The 23,009-nt window shown below is 43.5% G+C and overlaps 1 protein-coding gene across 1 annotated transcript in view; it reads left to right on the forward strand.

Annotated features, from left to right (window-relative positions):
- LOC132142483 (vang-like protein 1) overlaps positions 1–23,009 on the forward strand; it is a 108,246-nt gene that overhangs the window by 41,110 nt on the left and 44,127 nt on the right. Inside the window, exon 3 of the mRNA XM_059552386.1 lies at positions 9,288–9,417. Coding sequence (XP_059408369.1) covers positions 9,288–9,417 — 130 coding nt within the window. The remainder of the gene's footprint in view (positions 1–9,287; positions 9,418–23,009) is intronic.

Genomic DNA, 23,009 nt, shown 5'->3' on the forward strand with positions numbered 1-23,009 from the left:
TGTAAAACGCCGTGCGCGCAGGGATCACACACCAATAAACCTGAAGCAACGCCCAGGATAAATGTAGACGGCGAGGCCCAACCTGCCGCCATACATATATCCTGCAAGGAGATCCCAGTAGAACACGCCCACGACGATGCGACGCCTCTTGTGGAGTGTGCTCTGACGCCCAACGGGCACTGAAGGCCCCTGGAAGCGTAAGCTAACGCTATGGCGTCAACTATCCATCTGGATAGAGTCTGTCTCGAAACAGCCATTCCCTTGGAACGTCCACCGAACGAGACAAACAGCTGCTCCGTCTGCCGAAAGGCAGCAGAGCGAGACACATAAGCTCTTAAAACCCTGACAGGGCAAAGAAGACTCGAGTCTCCATCCTCCCCTGACACCGGCAGGGCAGACAGGGCAATAACCTGAGCCCGACATGGTGTGTTGAGGGATTTCGGCATATAACCGTGCCTAGGTTTAAGTATGACCCTTGAGTCATTGGGCCCAAACTCCAAGCACGACTGGCTCACCGAGAGCGCGTGCAAATCACCCACACGCTTCACAGAAGCGAGAGCCAACAAGAATACTGTCTTGAACGACAGATGCTGAAGGCTAACCGATTGGATAGGCTCAAAAGGGGGACACTTCAAGGCCTCCAAAACCGCCGCGAGGTCCCACATAGGGACTGACGGAGGTCTGGGAGGATTCAGCCTACTAGCTCCTCTGAGGAACCAGATGACTAAATCGTTCCTTCCTATTGACTGACCGGACGCCGTTTCAGAAAACGCCGCGATGGCCGCCACATAAACTTTGAGCGTGGATGGGGCTCTGCCCTTATCCAACAGCTCCTGTAGGAAGGAGAGGACCTCCATCACCTCACAACTAAGGGGTGAATAACCTCGAGCTGTGCACCAGCTGGAGAACAGACAGACGTCAGACAGACGTCGTGTCGACGGAGCTCTAGCCTGAGTGATGGTATTTAGCACTCCCACTGCGAGATCAGCAGGTAACCGTTGAGCGCCCACACATGGGGGACCACAACTCAGGTTGAGGGTGCCAAATCGAGCCCCTGGCCTGCGAGAGGAGGTCCCTCCTCAACGGTACCGGCCACGGGGCGACATCTGCTAACTGCATCAAATCTGGGAACCATGGTTGGTTCTTCCAAAGAGGTGCTACAAGCAGTATTGAACATCTCGTTTCTCTCACCCGTTCTATCACCTGCGGAAGGAGGGAGACAGGAGGGAACGCATAAAGCGGGCAACACGGCCATCTCCGTGACAGCGCGCTTTCGTTCTTGGAAAAGAACGCGGGGCAGTGAGCGTTTTCGTGGGACGCAAAGAGGTCCACCTCCGCCATGCCAAATCTCTCCCACAACAGCCGGACTGTTTGCGGGTGTAGAGACCATTCGCCCGTAGGAACATTTCCTCTGGACAGCCTGTCTGGACCCAGATTCTGCAGTCCAGGCACATGCACTGCTCTCAGCGAGCGCACGTTGCGCTGAGCCCAAACCAGGAGGCGTTCTGTCAGCCTGCACAGGTTTCGGGACCCGAGGCCGCCCTGGCGATTTATGTAGGACACCACGGACATGTTGTCAACACGGACTACGACATGGTGATCCTTGATATGGGGACAAAAGCGCGTCAGCGCGTTCTCCACTGCCAGCATTTCCAGGCAGTTGATATGATGGAGCTTTTCCCGTTCTGACCATAGGCCAAAGGACGGTCTGCCTTCGAGCAGCGCTCCCCATCCCGAAGTGGAGGCGTCCGTCGACACCATTTTCACACTTGGGGAAGTCCCCAGGCTTACACCTGATCGGTACCAGCCGTTCGCTGTCCAAGGTGCTAGAGCCGCAACACAGCTCTGATCGACCTTGAAATGCAGCCGGCCAGACGCCCACGCTCTGCGCGGCACCCGAGCCTTCAGCCAGAACTGCAGGGGGCGCATGCGGAGCAGGCCCAGCCGCAGAACCGGAGATGCTGAGGCCATGAGACCCAGCATCTTTTGACAGTGTTTGAGCGACACGGTCGCGCCGCAGCGGAAATAACTCGCTGCGCGCTGAATGCCCATCGCGCACTGTGGTGATAGCCGCGCCGTCATGGAACACGAGTTCAGAACTATACCCAGAAACAGGATCGTCTGACTGGGGTTCAGCGAACTCTTCGCCCAATTGACACTGAGGCCGAGCTTCTTGAGGTGATCGAGTAAAACGACCCTGTGGTCCACGAGCTCCGCTCGTGATCGGGCCAGAACCAGCCAGTCGTCCAAATAATTCAGCACTCGTATGCCTCTGAGTCTGAGAGGAGCGAGCGCTGCATCCATGCACCTCGTAAACGTACGAGGAGCCACGGAGGACTGTAAACTGGTATGCCTGGCCCTCGAAGGCGAATCTCAAATATCGCCTGTGGTTTGACGCTATCTGTATTTGAAAATACGCGTCCCTCAGATCTATTGACATGAACCAGTCCCCTCTGCGAATCTGCGCGAGGAGTTTCCTGGTCGTAAGCATTTTGAAACTGCGTTTCATCAATGCCTTGTTCAGCTGTCTTAGATCCAGTATGGGCCTGAGACCCCCGTCTCTCTTGGGCACCAGAAAGTATCTGCTGTACAGCCCCCCCCCTCCCTTTGAGCTTGAGACACAGGCTCTACAGCCCCTTTGCTCAACAGTTTTGATATTTCGGCCCGAAGTATGTGAGCTACTTCTGTTTTGACCGTAGTTTCGACACGCGCTGAAAAGCACGGAGGGCGTCGAAAAAAACTGTAGCGAGTAGCCTCTCTTTATAATGCCTAGCACCCAATCCGAAACCCCTGGAAGCGCTGACCATGCATCTGCATGAATGGCTAAGGGCTGGATGCGAAGCACGCTCTGTTAACCGGGCAACGGCGGCGCTCGGGTGTGCTGCGCATTTGAGGCGGGGAGCGCGCTGATCACAGCGGGCAGATCGCTCCTCCTCGACCCCGTCTCGGCGCTTAACCGACTGGGGGAAGGCTGAGCAGGTCCCGTGGGACTCGATATGTCTGCGAGTAACTGTGGGCTGCATATGTGCACATTTACCACTTTCAACTCGCTGTCTGCCTGTGCAGAGCGTACGTGCACGGGCCTCGTTTTTACAGAAGCCACGCGCCGTATGTGACATAGTGTATGTGGGCACTGGGGAGTGGGCACGTTTACTATGCGGCGCGCTCGACCGATCTGTGTCAATCTTATGTGCGCGAGCCCTGTGTGCAGGGCTGTGCTTACATGTGGAGATGGGCACTGAGGAGTGGGCATCGTCACTGCATTTATAGCACCATCGGCCGTGGCCGGACGAGAGTGCACGGGTTTTGTTTTTTACAGAAACCACATGACGCGTGTGACATAGTAATTGTGGGCACTGAGGGGTGGGCACGCTTACTATGCAGTGTGCGTGATCAACTTGAGTCGCTTTTATGGGCGCAGGCCCTGTGTGGAGGGCTGTGCTTACACGTGGAGATGGGCACTGAGGAGTGGGCATCGTCACTACATTTATAGCACCATCGGCCGTGGCCGGACGAACGTGCACGGGTTTCGTTTTTACAGAAACCACATGACGCGTGTGACATAGTGATTGTGGGCACTGAGGAGTGGGCACGTCTACTATGTAGTGCGCGTGATCGACTTGAGTCACTTTTATGGGCGCGAGCCCATATGTGGAGCTGTGCTTATATGTGGAGATGGGCACTGAGCAGTGGGCATCGTCACTACATTTATAGCACCATCGGCCGTGGCCGGGACACCAGAAATTACACCTTTTTCGGGAAATATCTGGGTAGCCGTGATAACGGTTTTCGTGTGCAGGCAAGCGGGCAACCGTACATGCTTGCGCATTGCAAAAAACGCTGAAACAGTCACAATCTCTGGAACTGAAACAGCGGCGCACTTAGGTGAGAGCCCGGCCACAGCGGAACTCGTACACCGGCGCTTCGATGAAGCAGCCATCGTGTGTAGTGCTGACGCAGCGTCATGCAGCATGCATAGATGGCTTTCCTAGGATGGCTTCGGGGCTCCCGGCCTCACCGTAATCCTCTGCCGCGGTCCCCGCGGCGCGGGGCGACGGCCGGTAGAGCGAGAACGGGGGTCTCGAGCTGCGTTGCTGAAGCTGTTGTGATAAAGGCTTTTGTGTGCAGGCAAGCGGGCAACTGTGCAGGCTTGCGCATTGCAGAAAACGCTGAGACAGTCACAATTCCTGGAACTGAAACAGCGGCGCGCTTGGGTGAGAGCTCGGCCACAGCGGAACTCGTACACCTGCGCTTCGATGAAGCAGCCATCGTTAGTAGTGCCGACGCAGCATCACACAGCAGGCTTTAGATGGCAACACCGCTTTTGCCGCCGTCCAGCAGAGGGCGGACAAAGGTGCGTCGCTATCACCTGTTCCACCGGCGGAAGTGAGTGGTAGTTCCTGTTTTTAGCATCATCAGTGTGGAGAATGCTAGTGAGACAGACGAACGAGTTCGCGCTGAATATGGAGCGTTCCAAGCCTTCGCCACCTCTTCGTGAAGCTCAGGAAGAAATGAGGCGGGCTTTGAGAAGTACGCTCATCCGAAAGGGAAATACCATCCAGCCGGGAACGAGAGGGGGGGGCGCTGGTGCAAACCACTCGCGGCCGAGACTCATCGCGGCCAACACGAGCATTCGCCCTGGCTCCTTCTCGATGTCAGCTCGTCTGCTTGGCTTCTGAGCAGAAGGCGCGAGATCCTCGGAGCTCGCCCAGCCCTCACTGCCCGAAGCTAGCAGAGAGCTCGGTTGAGCTGAAGACGGTTCCGGAATCCGCTGGAAGCGATGCTTTTACGGCGCCTCAGCGCAGCGGAGAATGCAGGGTCAGAGAAAAAGGCCAGGCGAGTCCTCAGAGTCACCATGGCAACAGCTCGCAGTGGGGGCATCCGCCGTCAGCGAGCGCGAGCGCTGCATGATCTTCACCCAGGCAGGAGACACAGATGACGTACCGGTCTCCCTCGCTGAGTGGGGCTCTGACGAGCCACAGGAAGGCATCTTAAAAAAGACGCGAGCTCTTTTATGAGTGTGTGTCGCAGGGCGAACACACACACACACATAAAGAACAGCTTGGATATAACAGAATTGAAAGGATATAGGCGCCGGATAGCGCAGCAGGAACGGCAGTGGAAGGCGACGATGCCAGCAGCTTCAGAATGGCTCGTCCTGCTGATGTGCTTTCTCAGACGGCGCTTGCTTCCTCCGTGATCCAGGCTGTGCAGTTGCCGCAGAACAAGCCAATGAGCGAACGAGCCGTCTCGCCTATGGCTGTGTACTGCTGCAAATGCGCTGTACAAAAATACAAAATTAAGGATAATCTTTTGCTTCAGTATTTCGTGAAAAGAGACTTTTCCCGTAGCGTCTTAGCTAAGACGCAGTACGAGAGAGCTCTCGTAAGAGAACTGTATACTCATGTTGCATCAAAGTTAGTAGCGCTGCCCTGTAGCTAAACACAGTAATGTGTGGTGAGCATGATGCAATGGTCTCTTTATTGCAGTGCAATTTTTGTAATGTCACGAATACTTATCATATTATTATAACTAACACAGTGAAAACATGCATGTTAACTGTCAAATGCAGAAATTAAATCACTGATTTGACAAACCACCAGCCGGGAGAAGCTTTGTGATTTAGAGGGAGGGGGAATGATTTTATGGATCACAGTGATAGAGTAGGAATTTGTCAGGGTGATAGATAAAAGTCCGACCACTTTAGGAGTGCATCATGAAAAAGAGTGCATTTACTGTACACTTGGTCACTTTTTTATTATTATTTGTTTATTAATTTATTTTGGTAAATAGTATAGCTGTCTGATTGGGTGTGCAATGTGCATGTTCAATTTACACTTGGCCACATTAATTTGTCTACACAATTATATCCACTATATATAACATAGTTCACTTCCATGGCAGATCTAACCAGTTAGTGCAATGTCTAGGGCTGTGACGGTTGCCGTAACAACCGCGTCACCGCGATGGTCGGTTGCTACCGCGGTTGTCTACTGCCACCGGCGGTAGTGCACGCGACGTCACAAATATTAAGATTTCTTTGATCTGGTTTTGTATGGACTCATAAGTGTCTCTGGATTGTGTTTGTATGCAACAGACATACACACTATTTTTCATTTATTTACTTATAAAGCACAAATAAACACAACAAGAGTTGACCACAGTGCTGTACAAAAGAGGAAAGGTAAAATAATAATTAAAAAAAGGAATAATACATATAATTCACTAATACATATGTATAAATGAGACCAAGAATTATAATGAATTGAATGCAAGAATAAAAAGATGAGACTGTAACTTAGATTTAAAATTATATACAGAAGATGTAGATCTCACAGATAAGGGAAGCCTGTTCCATAACCTAGAACCGGCCGCCACAAATGCAAGGTCACCTTTCAACTTCAATATTTATCTTGGATATGACACAGTAATACTGTCTGAGGATCGCAAACATCTGGCAGACCTATTTACATTTATAAGATCTGACAAATCGGAAGGTGCTAGACCACAAAGACTTAAAAACAAACAGCAAAATTTTAAATTCAGCTCTATAATGCACTGTCAACCAGTTTAGAAACATTAAAATCGTAGTAATGTGTTCTCGTTTACGAACCCCTGTTTAAAATATAGCTATAGCATTTTGAACCATTTGAAGCCATAACATGGAGGATTTGGGTAGTCCAGTATACAAGGAGTTACAATAGTCCAAATTGGATAAAACAAAAGCATATAACTCTTTCAAGATCTTCAAAAGATAGAAAAGATCTTCAAAAGATAGAAAAGATCTAACTTTTGACAGAAGTTAGGATGTACAAAAAAACATAACTTAACTACTGAGTTGATATGTTGATCAAATTTAAGGGAAGAATCAAAAAGAATTCACAAAGTTTTCACCGTTGGTTTGATATAAGAGTTTAAATGACCACAGTTAAATTTAGTTTTCCTTATCCACAGCGGGTCCAAAGACAATTGCTTCCGTCTTTCCCTTATTTAAATGCAAAAAACATGCATAGAAAACAAGTAATGTTTCTTCATTCTTGTCATTGTGTTTTAAAGGTAAATAGATTTTGGTGTCATCAGCATAAAAATGAAAGGACACTCCATGCTTCCTAAAAATTTAACCTAGTGAAAGTAGGGCTGTGACGGTTGCCGTAACAACCGCGTCACCGCGGTGGTCGGTTGCTACCGCGGTTGTCTACTGCCACCGGCGGTAGTGCACGCGACGTCACAAACTCTATAGCAAGCATAATACAAAGTTTTGTATATAAGTGTAATAACTGTAATAGTTGCAAATTCTATGTCTATGGTAATTAACAAATTACCTCAAACATTCCTTTAGATATGCAGTTTTGAGCACAGGAAAATACAGTTTATGCATTCAGCAAATTAATTTAGTGTTGGGCGATGGATCTTGTTGGGAAAGCAAATACCGCATCACCGATCTGGAGTCATCTGCATTCATGTCACCCATCGGCGTTTGCACAAGTTCTCGTGATCGCAAACGCTGGCTGGTCAGGTTTGGTGAGGCTTTCTCCAAACTGGCCAAATACAAACGAGACAGCGATGAATAAACGATGGTAACAAGAAATATGGCAACGATTCCTATTTCAAAGAGAGCGCGTTCAGATGAAGAGTTAGGCCGGTGACACACTGGCTGCATGGCGTGAGCGTGGCATGCCTGCTGCATCCCAGGAGCGTGGCGTTTTCTGTGTCTTTACACACCAGAAGCGTGCCTGACGCGGCGCGCTGCTGCTGGTGTAGGTGACATAGAGGGAGGCCGCCGACAGACCAGGATCTTGTCTTCATGACAACAATATCAACTTTTTTTTACACACCTACAACTACGCCTACTGATAAAGGACACCGTCAACAGTTTTGACGGCAAAATATACTATGTTTGACAGGTGCAATATTTGAAAATCGATAATTATTTATTTATTTTTTTAATTACATTTATATCTGAATTTATGTCAACCTATAGACTTTCAAACATCAAAATGTCATGAATTAATATGTATTTGTGTACAAAATTACATATAAACATATTTTCCTATTATATTTTGCCTGGAAACGCTTCCAACACGCGCGCGTGTCCCGTGAAAGATAGGCGTCGGTTCTATTTCTAGCATGCACACGTTTTCCGTGCGGCTTGAGCCGCGCCTGAGACGCGCGTCTCAAGCAGGCAGTCTGCAAGCTCTAACCTGTTAACATGGGAGCCGAATTAAAAACGGACACGACACGCGGCTGAGACGCTTGCGCCACGCATCCAGTGTGTCGCCGGCCTAAGTTATTGAGCTTGCTTGGTGGCGGAAAAGTAAACCGGACGCAACACAACCGCGTTGCGACAGGTTTAGTCTGTCTAGTGTCTATACAGGACATATGAACTCTGTGTCAGTAGCCTACATCACAGACCGGATGGGGATTTATCATATCGTGTTGTGCTGCATCCAGTGTAGCATCACTGATTATAATGAGTATTTTGTCGCGCTGCATCGCTCGCGTCCGTTAGATAGGGGGTATTTAACTTTTCTTATTTAGGCTACTTTCTTGTTTAACTGAATTATTTCTTTGATATTTATTTTAGTGTTTTGGAGGCGGCGTTCACTGACAGAAGTGCTCAAATAAACACTAACTGACAAGTTAAATAGGATGTGTTAGATGAGTGAGATGGGCTGATTTCTAGACGTGCATACATATAAATATATCCTGTATATAATATATATAAAATATATTACATGCATGCACAGTTTAAGTCAGCTTTAATCACCTTTTTTGGTAATTCCATGAATTAACTGACCACGACACTGCTTGCACATAGTTTATGCGCCGCCTTTGAGCACAGGACCGTCCACGCTCGCTTAACTTGCACCTGATAATAAAGTGAAGTGGAGCGCATGTCTGAAACGTCTCCTGTTTAGTCATTCTGTGACTGAATAAATTTACTTCTTGTCTTGAGAAAAAGTGACAGAAGCAGCAGTTGTGAGTGGGTGGCCATCCCCGCCCCTATGTAAAATGATTTGAATACGTTAAAGTGGAAAAAAATTATCGCCTTCGTTAACGAGCAAATTTTGACACCAATATATTTATACATTTATATATATATATATATCAGCTATATATATATATATTATATATATATATATATTTTTATTTTTATTTTTTTTTTTTTTTTTTTTCAAACACCGCGCCACCCTAGCAATGTCATTTTTGGATGAATAAATCTTCTAGGAATTCTCTCTATCAGAAGGACCTATACCTAACTTCACTGTTGTGTCCATGTTTCTCAGAGAGCGTAGCCGGGACCGCCACAAATCCCTCAGTAAGGAGAGTAGTCGCTCAGAGAAGTCTGTCACTATCAACGCTCCACCAGCAGAGCCATTGTTAGGAGACCAATCAGTGCGAGGAGAAGAGGTTCAGGTGAGAGAGGTTTTCTGTTATTTTTAGGACTGTAAAATGTGAATCACGGGTTAAATTTAATTTTTAATTAGTGTTAACTTTAATTTTATTAATAACTTAATTTATTAAATGGTTTTATTTATGAATATTGTTTTTTTTTTAATAATTCAGCAACCTGCACTAGGGTTCTTAAAAGAGAAGGCAGTTCCACACACTTTGTTTTTCAATCCAATGTAAATTAATGTACCAATTTCATGAAAGTTAATACATTTTTGACTAATGTTCACTAAGTGTTTTTGCAGAAATAATTTATAGTATTTGTTAGTTTTCTTCTGCTGCTGCTGCTGCTGCTGTTGAGTCTATGGCAGCCCATACAGCCACTTGTGGGAAAGTTATGAAAACTGGCACATGGATAGAGGACAATCTCAACATTAACTATAGCTATAAGTAGCTATATATAGCTATATAAGTTTGAACACCAACAGCTCATTTTTTCAGTCATGTTTATGCTAATATTTTTTTAACTGTAAAGTCTAGGGGTGTGACAATACACGTATCATGAGACAATACACAATAGTTTATAGAAGTAAAATAATGCCATATGTCTTTGAAAAAAAAACATGTTGACTAAAACTAAATGAAAAAACAAAATAATGCATTGAATTAACAGTGCTTGCATTTTAATGTATTTCCAGGGCTTGCATTTTTAGGTCCTGAAATTAAACATAGTTTTTTATTTGGGCTGTGAATATTTCAATACAAAATATTTCACACACATTTTCATAATTAAAAAATTAAGTAATTCTTATTTACCTTCTTGAATTCACTTCCAAAATATTAAATATGTTTAAAAATACAATGTATACTATTTGACTTTCCAAATTTGCTTCCACAAATTCAGTGGTTAAAATTTGGCAGAAAAATCGCCATTGCACATTCGAGGTCTGCAGGAATAGCAGTAGAGCACCGATGCATGATCTTTAGCTGCTGTCAGTCACTCACCAGCAGGTGGCGCAAGTGTATGGAAGTAAAATAATGACTTATGTCTTTGAAACAAAAAATCTGAAAAAATAATGCATTGAATTAACAGTACTTGCATTTTAATGCCTTGTATTTCCAGGGCTTGCATCTTTAGGTCCTGAAATTTAATGTAGTTGTTCGTTTAAGCTGTGAATAATTCAATTAAAAATATTTCACACACTTTTTCATAATTTAAAAATCAATAATTCATATTCACGTTCCAGAATTCACTTCCAAAATATTAAATCGGTTAAAAAATACGATGTATTATATTCGACAGGCAAATTTCAGTCCATTTTATTTCACTTTCCAAATTCGCTTCCACAAATTCAGTGGTTAAAATTCGGCCTTTCACATCCGGGAGCTGCAGGAATAGCAGTAGAGCACAGAGGCATGATCTCCATCTGCTGTCAGTCGCTCACCAGCAGGTGGTGCAAGCGGCTTCTGATGAAGACCAAAGCAACAGGTGGATTAAGTGATACAGTTACAAAAACTGATCTGCAGAAATTAAGCAAGCGCTAAGTAGAAGTTTTGATTATCGGGGCATGTGGAAAAGTTGATTGTGCATATGTTTATTTCAAAATCTTTGCCGTTACCAAATAAGCAACATTCAAAGGAGATTATAATGGTGTTTTACCCAACGCTGAAGTACAGAACTAACATTACATCTAAGGAAGACATATATTGCTTTCGGTTGTTTAGTTTCCGTAACTTTGTGTCATGAATACATTTTATTGATGATTATGCAAACTATATAGACAGTTAAGCAGATGTAAAATATGAACGAACGCTCAAGGTTTCACGCGGTTTCCCTCAGAAATCTGTTAAAGAAAAGAAAACACATTACGTGGCTCAGCGCACTAACAGTGACAGCAATTAAAAGACAAAACTCAAATCTTACTGATGATGCAAACTATATACAGACAGATGAGGATATGAACGCAAGTTACGGAACAAGAAAAACTGCATGTTATATATATATATATATATATATATATATATATATAAAAACATTATATTATTACATGTCTTTTATTGCCTCAAGATATTTTATTAATAAATTCGGCATCTAATTAATACAATATATTACTGTATATTATGTACATTTAAGCAGATGAGCCTCACAAACCACAAAGTTTCACCAAATTTAACCTTTTTTTTTTTTTTTTTCGTAAAAAGAAAACCAAGCGCAGTAGTTTTATGTTTGATATTTGCCTAAGATCCTTTAGGGACCGTCTGCAAATTTACCTCAAAACAAAACGTAGTACAATAATATATTCAAATTAATCAGTTTACAATAAATTAATAATTTACTCAAACTAACTAAATATATATGGCCAATAACTTATTTCTCTTTATATGGACACTACACAAATATTTTTTTAAGAAAAAATTACAATACTTAACTTTTTTTTAAAATGGGGGTTTTTCGTGTTCAAAATGTTGTATGTTACTAGTATGTTGCTAGTGACCAGACTGACTTGCTACAGTTGAAATTTTGCCAATATCTTCCTCACTGTATATACAGTATATAATAACTCATAAGAAATTACTGTAATTCACATAATTTTTATTTTATTTTATTATTTTATTATGTTCCAAAGGTTGTAGTACATTCCTAGTGACTAGACTGACATACTATAGGTAAATTTCTGCTAATACCTCCCTTGCTGTACATAAAGTACATCAATATTTTATAAGACAACATTTGGAACATGAAAAATCCCTTTTGGGGTCTTACGGATTTTGTTTTGTTTTAAATAATTGTGAATTGCACATACACTATAAGGCAGATATTAGCAATTTACATGAACTACGTAACTAACAACATACTAGTACAACCTGTGAAACGTGAAAAAATCCCTTTGGGTAAATGTTTTTTTTTTTTTTTTTTTTTTTAAGAAATGTTTGTACTGTACGTAATGTAAGGGAGATATTGGCTAAATCTAACCTGTAGTAAGTCAGTCTTGTATCTAGCAATGTATTACAACTGTTGGAACATGAAAACCCTTTCCAGGGATCTTTAATATGTAAATAATTGTATACTGTAAATATATGAAGGGAGGTATTGGCAAAATCTCACCTGTAGAAAATCACTATGAGAAATACAAGATTAAGAATTTGACTGTGTTATTTAAAATAGTAATTAAAACACATTGGACCTTTTAACCCAGTCAGTGGAATTGTCAGGCAGTCCCTTGGGTGCGGTAGCACGTCAATCATTTCTTCAGTTTAAATTTTCAGAAGTAATATACCTAGATTGTTTTTAACAAATTTTTTATGTTAATATAAATTGGTTGCATATTGTTAAAACTAATCATGGTATTAATATCCTTGTGGGACTGTCGACTTTATAGTTCAGTGGTAATGGAAATCAATTATAAAGAAAATGCAGCGCATTGGATTCTTTTTGACCCCATTTGCTTGCCTGTATATAGTTTGCATAATCATCAATAAAATGTATTTTGAGATCTGAGGTCTTATATCACAGTATTAATTGATTGAGAAGCGTTACTCGTCATTGGGGAGTCCTGGAGTGTGACCTAAGGGGATCCCCAGTATTACAGCACAGCGACGCACAAGCCATGACGCAAAGTTACGGAAACTAAACAACTGAAAGCAATATATGTCTTCCTTAGATGTAATGTTAGTTCTGTACTTCAGCGTTGGGTAAAACACCATTATAATCTCCTTTGAACAACTCCCCCTTGGACTGATTGGCTAGAGGATCAGCTGTCAATCTAGAACTTGTAGCCCAATGGTGATGCTGAAGCCCGCCCTGATTTACATGAAACTCTAACTGCAAAATGTAGAAATGTAAGCGCAGAATGTGGAAAAAGAGCAAAGGGGACAAGAACATAAGCACACAAAAAAATAACATATGAGCAGGAAAATTTTGAATTCATGTTTCAGTTTTGTGCAATATAATTTTAAATGTTTTTACATTTTTGATTGACGCTTATTATTTTTCGATCCATGACTACGCTGTTGGTTATTTTAAAAAATTGCATTTGTTTTTCTGTTTTGTGCGTTATTATTTTACACATGTGTTTTTAAATATTTGATTTATGCGTATTATTTTTTGATCAGTGACTGCAATACATTTGGCGGGATTCTGATCCCATACAGTATAAACGTGGGAAAGTTCATTGTGTGTATGTTTTCTTCTTCTTCTTCTTCTTGCTTTACGGCGGATCACAGACTCGCATTGACACTCCTAATTGAGATTGAAAGTAGAGTGTGGTCCATTTGAGAGATAGGTGGCTAAATGCACTTATAAGTCTATAAGTCTCTACGCCGGATAACTTATAAGTTATCTGCCGTAAAGCAAGAAGAAGAAGAAGATGTGTCAGGCGTCGGCTGTTGAGAACACTCTCAAAGCCATAATTTCCATCCACTTCCATTATATGACTGGCCTACTGCAACGGTTTGAGTTACAACTCTTTGTGTGTGTTCTACTGAACCTACATCACCTACATCTTGAATGCCCTGGGGGTAAGCAGATAAACATAAAATATACACATAACGTGGAATCCAGTAAAAGAACTGTATAGCCACACTAGTGCTGGGCGGTAAAACGGTTCATACCGAAAACCGGTGTATATTTTCGTTACGATGTTAATTTTGAATATACCGCCATACCAGTGTATTTAATTACTCAGCGTTCGGAACGAACGTTATGCTGCGCCGCGGCCGCGTGACACTGTTTCAGACGGACCCTTTACAATGTTGCACTTCTAAGCAGCGATTGCGAGGTGTTTTGGTGAGGGTAAACACAGCAGTGCTCTGGTGTTACGTTATAACGCCTGTTTCACACATAGTCCATCTGCAGCACGTATTAATGGATTCCAGCTGCACGAGGTTGCGGTGCGTCGTCTGCAGCAGTGCAGGGATTGTTAACGTAGTGAGTCTATTTTTGCTGTGCTGTAGGTGCTGAATTAAAGTGAAAGCGCATTGTTCGCGGGAAAAACAAGATGGCGCCATTGTGCGTGGCTTGCCGTCTGTCACTGTCATTGCTGTGTGTGTTTTTGCTGTTTGTTTTATTTTTTGCCTGGGATGTCTCTATTGGTTTACGATCGCCAAACACTGCTGGATCTGCGATTTTCTGCTGAAAATATAGTAAAATTGGATGATGGTGGACGTGAAACTTTGCCCCCCCCTCCTGGCGAGGCTCCCGGCTCACCTTTGGTGTGCCCCGGCTCCACCTTCTCGAAGTAAGCGCCGACGAAAGTGCACCCGCCGCCGGGGATAATGCAGCGGCCGGCTGGTGAGGTTGAAGGCCCGTCTTTCATGTTGTTCTACGCCTTTTTGGACTGAGTTTGGAGTCGTGCCTAGCCTTGTTATACCTCGACACTCGCTGAACCCTGTCGACGCCTGGCCGGTACCTGTCGTCGGCCCGGAAGAGGTGTTCCAGCCCCGCGGCCCCTGCTCTACTCGTCTCCGCTGGCGCGGAGTGAATCACAGCAACTTGCGCTCTCTGTGTCGGGTTTCACGAACATCCAGTGCCGCAGACCCGCTGGTTCCTGCCAGGTTTGGGCTGGTAAATGCTAGATCTCTAGCAAATAAGACTTTTGTATTAAAGGATTTTTTCACGTCCCGAGGATTGGATTTCCTCTGTGTAACTGAGACATGGCTGAGCAATGGTGAGTCTAGCGCTTTCACTGAATTTGTACACCAAGATTGCTGCTACTTTAACTCCCCGTGAACATCTGGCCGAGGAGGAGGAATAGCGACTGTATATAAGAGTCATTATAAATGTAAACAGATTTTGTTGTCCTCCGCTTTCAGCAGCTTTGAACTGAGTTTATTTGAGTTATTACAGTGTTGTGTGCTGTGGTCTATCGGCCCCCCAAATACAATAAGGACTTTTTAAATGATTTTTCTGATTTTCTGGCTGAAATCATGCCTAAATATGATCGTGTTCTTATTGTTGGGGATTTAAATGTTCATGTGTGTTGTCCTGTTAAGCCAATGGCAAAGGGTTTTTTAAACCTCATTGATTCTTTTAATCTAGTGCAATCTTTGTCTGGACCCACACAAGAACATGGACACACACTTGATCTTGTTTTATCATATGGTTTGCCTGTTCTTAATCTAGAGATATGTGACGCAGTGTTTTCTGACCATATGCCTGTATTATTTGAGACTGCTCTTGCCTGTCATACAGTTAAACCTCGCGCTGCTGCACGGCGCTGTCGCATGATTAACCCTTCCACTGCTGTTCAGTTCTCGGTTGCGTTCAATCAGAACTCCATCACTCCCGAGTCTGTATTGCATACAGATGAGCTTTGCTCATGGTTTCACTCCACCTGCCAAACTGTTTTAGACACTGTGGCTACATTAAAATCCAGGCAGCCTAAAACTAAATCTGAGCCCTGGTTAAATGACATGACTCATGCTGCCAGACGTGAGTGCCGTAGAGCTGAGAGCAAGTGGAAGAAGGACAAACTGCAGGTGTCTCTTCAAATGTTAAGGGATTGCTGGCGTCATTACCAGGAAACTGTGAAAGATGCCAAAAGAAAAAATTTCTCAGATATTATTCTGGCAAATTGTCACAAGCCTCGTGTTTTGTTTAACACCATTGACTCACTTTTAAATGCCCCGCAGAATGCTTGTATGGAGGCATCCCCTGTTATGTGTGAAAACTTCCTTTGCTTTTTTATTGATAAGGTCACTTCTATTAGGTCTCAAATTGTACCTTCAGCTTCAGACCCTTCAATCTCTGTCCCCTGCTCGGCTGTCTTTGATCATTTTGAGCTGGTGACTTTTTCCTCTTTAGAGGAGGTTGTTGGTTATTTGAAGCCCTCGGGTTCTCCAAATGTGCCCGTCAACCTCCCAGAGTCAAGTCAGGTCCCCGTCAACTTTCCAGAGTTTAGTTGAGTCACCGTCGACTTCCCAGAGTCAAGTCAGGTCCCTGTTGATTTCCCAGAGTCTAGTCAAGTCACCGTTGACCATCCAGGGTCAGGTCAAGTCACCGCTGACCGTCCAGAGTCAGGTCAAGTCACCATTAACACCCATGAGTCAAGTAGAACCACAGTTAAACTTCATGAGTCAAATCAAGTCACCGTTGATCTCCATGAACAAGGTCAAGTCACCAATGATCTTCGTGAGTCAAGTCAAGTCACCATTAACCTCCATGTGTCAAGTAAGACCGCAGTTAAACTTCATGAGTTAAGTCAAGTAAGACGGCAGTTGAACTTCATGAACTAAGTCAAATCACAGTTGATCTTCATGAACAAAGTCAAGTCATGGTTGATCTTCATGAACAAAGTCAAGTCACGGTTGATCTTCATGAACAAAGTTAAGTCACGGTTGATCTTCATGAACAAAATCAAGTTACGATTGATCTTCATGAACAAAGTCAAGTCACCAATAATCTTTGTGAATCAAGCAAAATCACCATTAATCTCTGTAAGTCAAGTAAAGCCCAGGTAAACTTCATGAGTCAAATCAAGTCACTGTTGGTCTTCATGAGCAAAGTCAAGTCGCCACCAGTCTTCGTGAACTAAATCAAGTCACATTTGATCTTTATGAGCCCAGTCAGATCACCACGGATCTTCCAGAGCTTCGTCACTTCTCAGCAAATCTTCCAGAATTTCATCACGTCTCAGCAGATCTTCCACAGCTTCATCGTACCACAACAGATCATCCAGAGCCTCGTCACGTCTCAGCTGAACTTCCAGAGCCTCGTCACGTCTCAGCTGAACTTCCAGAGTCTTCTCACATCTCAGCCAAACTTCCAGAGCCTCGTCACATCTCAGCTGAACTTCCAGAGTCTTCTCGCATCTCAGCCGAACTTCCAGAGCCTCGTCACATCCTGTCTGTTGCACCCAGACTGTTATTGCTGTGGAACCTCCAGAGGTGGCGGCAACTGCTGCAGAACCTTCAGAGGTGTCAGTAATATCCATCCATGAAGTCATTGTCTGTCCTGTCACGGCCACGGAGCCCATCCATGAACTCTCGTCCTATCCTGTCATGGCCATGGAGGCCATCCACCAACTCACTGTCTGTCCTGTCACGGCCACGGAGCCCATCCATGAACTCTCGTCCTATCCTGTCATGGCCATGGAGGCCATCCACCAACTCACTGTCTGTCCTGTCACAGCCACGGAGGCCATCCATGAACTCCCTGCCTGTCCCATCACGGCCATGGAGGCCGTCTATGAACTCTCGTTCATTCCTGTCATGGCTATGGAGGCCATCCACGAACTCACCGCCTGCTCTGTCAAGGCCACGAAGGCCATCAACCATCTCATCATGGCCACGGAGGCTGCCATTAACCTGTTTATGTTCTCTGTTTCAGTCCTACCTGACCAGACTTGCTCTCCTGTGCCATCGACTCCGCTGTCGTGGTCCTCTGCTCTGCCCTTGTGGGGTCAGTCTCGTCTGCTCGGCTGTGGTGGTCCTCTGCTCCACCCTGTTGGGCTTCTGTCTTGTCTGCTCGGCTGTGGTGGTCCTCTGCTCCGCCCTGGTGGGCTTCAGTCTCGTCTGCTCGGCTGTGGTTGTCCTCTGCTCCGCCCTGGTGGGCTTCTGTCTCGTATGGTCGGCTGTGGTGGTCCTCTGCTCTGCCCTGGTAGGCTTCAGTCTCGTCTGCTCGGCTGTGGTGGTCCTCTGCTCCACCCTGGTGGGCTTCTGTCTCGTCTGGTCGGCTGTGGTGGTCCTCTGCTCCGCCCTTGTGGGCTTCTGTCTCCTCTGCTCGGCTTTGGTGGTCCTCTGCTCTGCCCTGGTGGGCCCAGCTCCACCTGCTCCGCCCTGGTGGGCCCCAGCTCCACCTGCTCCGCCCTGGTGGGCTCCAGCTCCCGAGTTAAGGTCCCTTTTTCCCATGTTAAGCCCAGGAAGGGCTCCAGTTCCACCTGCTCCACCCTAGCTTCCTGCTCTTCTGGCTCTGCCCTGGTCCCTGGTAGGGTTGGGTATCGATTCAGATGTTCCAGATCGATTCGATTTCGATTCACAAGCTCGATTCCGATTATCGATTCGATTTTCTATTAGAGCTGTAATCGGGCCTTAAATGTTAGGACAGCTTTTTAAAAGCCCGAACCCGTTTACAGCCAGACATTATTTAAATGTACGCATGCACGAAGCTCTTTTGCCTTTTGTCAAGAATGAGTCATTTATACATGTTTTAACATAATATATACATGACTAACTTAATAGGCCACTTTGAAGTTTGAACAAAGAAATAAAACAAGTCCTCTGTAACATCGTAATATCTCAGCACTCTATAAATAGTCCTAGGTATAGGCTCATTTAGCATATAAATAGGCCAAAGCACCAATAAAAACAAGTCTTTCTTAAAAAAATTTATTAAGATAAATTCTAAATTAAGATGGGTATTTGGCAATAACAAAATTAATTAAGATAAAGGCTCTGCCGGATTTGCTTTGCCATAGCAGGTGACATAATAAAAGAATAATGCCAACATTAGCTTATAGCCTACTCTGTCTACATTATGCATTTAAGGCTCAATTAATATTTAGTTATTATTTGAAAAACATTTACTCACCAAGATTAGGTAAGGCCTAAGTGTTTTTGTGGAGGAAAATGATTGAATCCACTGTAGATGGCTTCAGCACGTTCCTGCGTTCACTGATGGTGCGTCCAGCAATATAACCCTTTGGCTCATTATTTGAGGATTCTCATTATAAACAAGGTCAAAACTTTTCCAAACCTCAGACTTTGCTGGTGCTACCAAAACATAATCGTCAGAGGCAAGCCTCCGTTTCAACTACTCAGCATACATTTTCACATCTTTCTCACGCTAATTGAAACACATTACATGACCACTCATTTACTGCACAAGCCCGAGCCCGTGTAAAATGATATAAATGAAGCCCGAATCGAAATGAAGTCAAAGATCTTAAGCTCTATTTTCTATACTCGATTCTCGATTCAAATCAATGAATATAGATTTAATACAAATACCATATGTATAAAAAAAGAACAGTGAACATAAGTTTACAATTGGGTTATTAATAAAAAAGAAATTAAGAGCCACAAACCTGTATATTAAACTCTTTTATTTTAGGTACACTTGGGTACATTAAAACAGAACCCATCTCTAATTTTCAAATGCATGCAATTATGTTAAATAAATACAAGTTTGATGAAAGATGAAAAATGCTTTGTTCTTGTCCACAACACTATCGTCATCGTCTTGCTTATGAAATCTAAAATGCTTCCATACCTCTGACTTTTTATGTGAAGGTGGCATCAATGTCGACAAAGCACCTAAAACCCTTTAAACCAGTGGTTCTCAACCTTTTTTCCCACCGGGCCGCATGCATATAATTTACACATTACGTCACCAATACAAACCAACCTGATTTATAATATTATAGCCTAAATATTATGATATCTAATCGATTAGATTCATTGAAATAAATAAATAATTCTACTACACCTGATTCTGTCGGGAGCTGAACAATTTTGTGAAATTCGGCTCGATGTAGTAACAGCACAATGAAGTTGCGATTGTAAAGCCTGTGTTATAGCCTACTTTCCGCGTGAGCAATCCAGACGCAGATACGGCCAGCGCTGACGCGGACTTCTTCCATTTATACTTCCGAAAGTGCACGCTAATGGTCCGCTCTGCAACAAACATGTGAACAAACAATTGCCCAGAATCATTGCACATCACTGTCTTTATATTCTTTATTGCACAGGTTCGATTGGCAATGGGCTTCTTCACACTGCCTGAACATGTGCAATTGTGCTTTTGAAGACTACTGACCACACGTATCTGTCCGCGCTGTCGTCTGCTCAGAGCCTCGGCACAGACTCTCCGATGACAATTTTTACGTCACGCCTACCTAGCGGTCCATAGCGGACTCGCGGACGCAGAAAGTATAAGAGGCTTTAAGATGCAGTCTGTAAGACGCGCACGGGAGCATGGCTTGACGCGCGACATTGCAGAAAATGTGCATTCACAAATGTAGCCTATGTTGATCCAAATATGGAAAGTACTTTCGAATTTAATAATATGAGGTTCTCTCCAGAGATGTTTTGCTACATTTCTTCAATTAAGGATAATTGCTGCGTAGTATATGGTGTTTCCATTTGCTTGAACTTCTTCAAGTGAGTTGCAAAAGTTTTGTGTGAGTGTGTGTGTTCAGCATATGGTGGGCTGCATTTGAATTCTTGACGGGCCGTGGGTTGAGAACCACTGCTTTAAACTGAATGAATGAATGACAGGTTCATTGGTAACATCACACAAGGCACATTAGAGGGTGACATCTAGTGGAGAAGATTTGTAATTAGATTAACGCTAATCTTACGTTCAATGTCTGCGGAAATAAATATGGAAAAAAATCGATTCATGGCCTTTGAGAATCGATTTTGAATCGACCACATTTTAAAAAACGATTAATCGAAAAGTAGATTTTTTTACCCAGCCTTACTCCCTGGCCTCTCCACTTCCACATGGACCTGGACCTCCTACCATCCCCCTGTTCCGCCTCCGCTCCACCGCCCTCCTAGATTGTTTAAAATGTCTGGAAGCCACTCCTTGTCGGGGGGGGGGGGCTGCTATGTCACGATAGTCAGCTGGAGTGCCCATGAACTTCAGTAGAGGTCACTCCACTCAGGACTCTTTCAGAACTCCAATTCCCATCTTGCCTCATACCTGGGACTGATTGCGTACACACACACCTGCATCTGATTACACAACTGCAGCTAATACACACACACCCATATAAGCAGCACACTCAAAGTCTTGTTTAGCCTGTCTTACATTTCCAATTGTTTTCCCTGTGTTTGTTCCTTCCGTGTCTGACCTTTGGATTGTCATACCGACTGTTATTCTCTGCTGACTGCCCCGATCTCTGCTTGTTATTGTTACCGATTCTGAATTAGCTCTGACATACCTGACGCTGTTCTGGATTACTGCCTGTCTGACCATTCCTATAATTAAAGACCTGCATATGGATTCGGACGTCTTTGTCTCCTCGTTACACCTGTAATGATATATATTTTATTAATTTCATTTGTTCTTTTTAATGTATACATAATTTAACTATTTAAAAGCTACATGCTAATGTTTTGATGTAATGAATTGTGAACCTAAACATTTTGTTAATGTATAATATTGTAAAAAAAAAAAATTTGTAATCTAATTTTTTAGTTGCGTCTTTTTTACTTAACGTTTTCTAGCATGTAAATAAAACATTCAAAAGTCAAGTCTCTCTCACTCACACATTATTCTTTCATATTCAAGCCTGCAGATTAAAACAGTATGTAATACGGTATGTATTAGTATTAGTAATGTGATATGTGTGAGAAATAAAATGAAAGGAACATAACAACAGTAAGTGATTAACAGAGAGATATAGATGTTGTCTAAACATCAACAAGACTTGCAAGTGATATTTTAAGATAAAGAACTGAATGTAACAGAATTACTGAACTGGTGCATAATTACAGAACTGGCATCTACGCAGCGCCTAATTGGTCAATTATCTTGTTTGCCATCTCTCCCTGGTGAGGGAAATTGTTTATTTAATGGACTGACCTCCCTCCTCCTCCTTTCTTTGCTTCTCTTTCCTCTCCTTGGACATCACATGTGACATACCCTCCCTCATCTCTTGGACTCTTCCAAAGACTTTTATTAAACCTCAGCACATGGGCTGAAACAACTTTAACTGCATGATGGATAAATTTTTTGCAGTAAGACAAAAGTAGATCAGTGAGCAGTGACCAGATTCCGAGTGGAGTGTTTGCTTTACTTGCTGCCTCAGAGAGTGGAAAAGCCATATTGCAAATATAATTTCCATTGTAATGGCAGAACCTGGGCAGGCTGAGATCAGTATGGAAGAACTGGCATTAGACATTGAAACTTCAGAATGGCACAGATCACTGCCTGTACAACCTCGTCAGGTAGGATATCTATTGGCATGTAGCTCTTTAATCTCAGAAGAAATGACAGTATGTTGACAGTATGAAATATTGACTCCCTAAGATTTGCCAAACATTCTTGTTACATTTATAAAGCAGCCAAAGTGACTGTTGAGTGGTAACCTATGATTATAGATTATATTATAACGTTACAAGGTAGTGAAATGTACATTTATTGGGATCCAGTAGAATGATGTGTGTTAGAACAAACACAAATGTAAGAATATGATAGGTTATTGCTCTAAAACTGTTGGGAAAAATGGCTTAATGTTATCAAGACTGCTTGCATAGCTTTTTTTTTCCTCTGGCTATACCGCATATCCAGTGGTATTACCTTCAATCATATGTCTCATACATGTCTGTTAGTTTAAGAAGTCACAATGGGTGAATTTTGTAGGAACACACCGTCCTTATTTGTCTTCTTTTTGTGCTATATATATGTCAATATCTTTCCATCTGAGAGCATCTACATTCTCTCGCTCTCCTTTATGCCTCTAAAGTGCACCTTTGAACAAAGCTTTAAACAAAGAGCACCAATAAGATTGAGGTTCTGTACATCCCTTGTGTAGGCCTGATAATATTCTGTATTTATAGTGCTCAGAGCATCCATACATTTCAGAACTGCAGGGCTGCAACAGGGTCAGTGCTACAGTCAGACCTGTGGTACTATGTGAGTGATTTATGTGTTTGTAATCCGTTTTTTT

The sequence above is a fragment of the Carassius carassius genome, chromosome 6 (assembly GCF_963082965.1).
Source record: "Carassius carassius chromosome 6, fCarCar2.1, whole genome shotgun sequence".
NCBI lineage: Eukaryota > Metazoa > Chordata > Actinopteri > Cypriniformes > Cyprinidae > Carassius > Carassius carassius.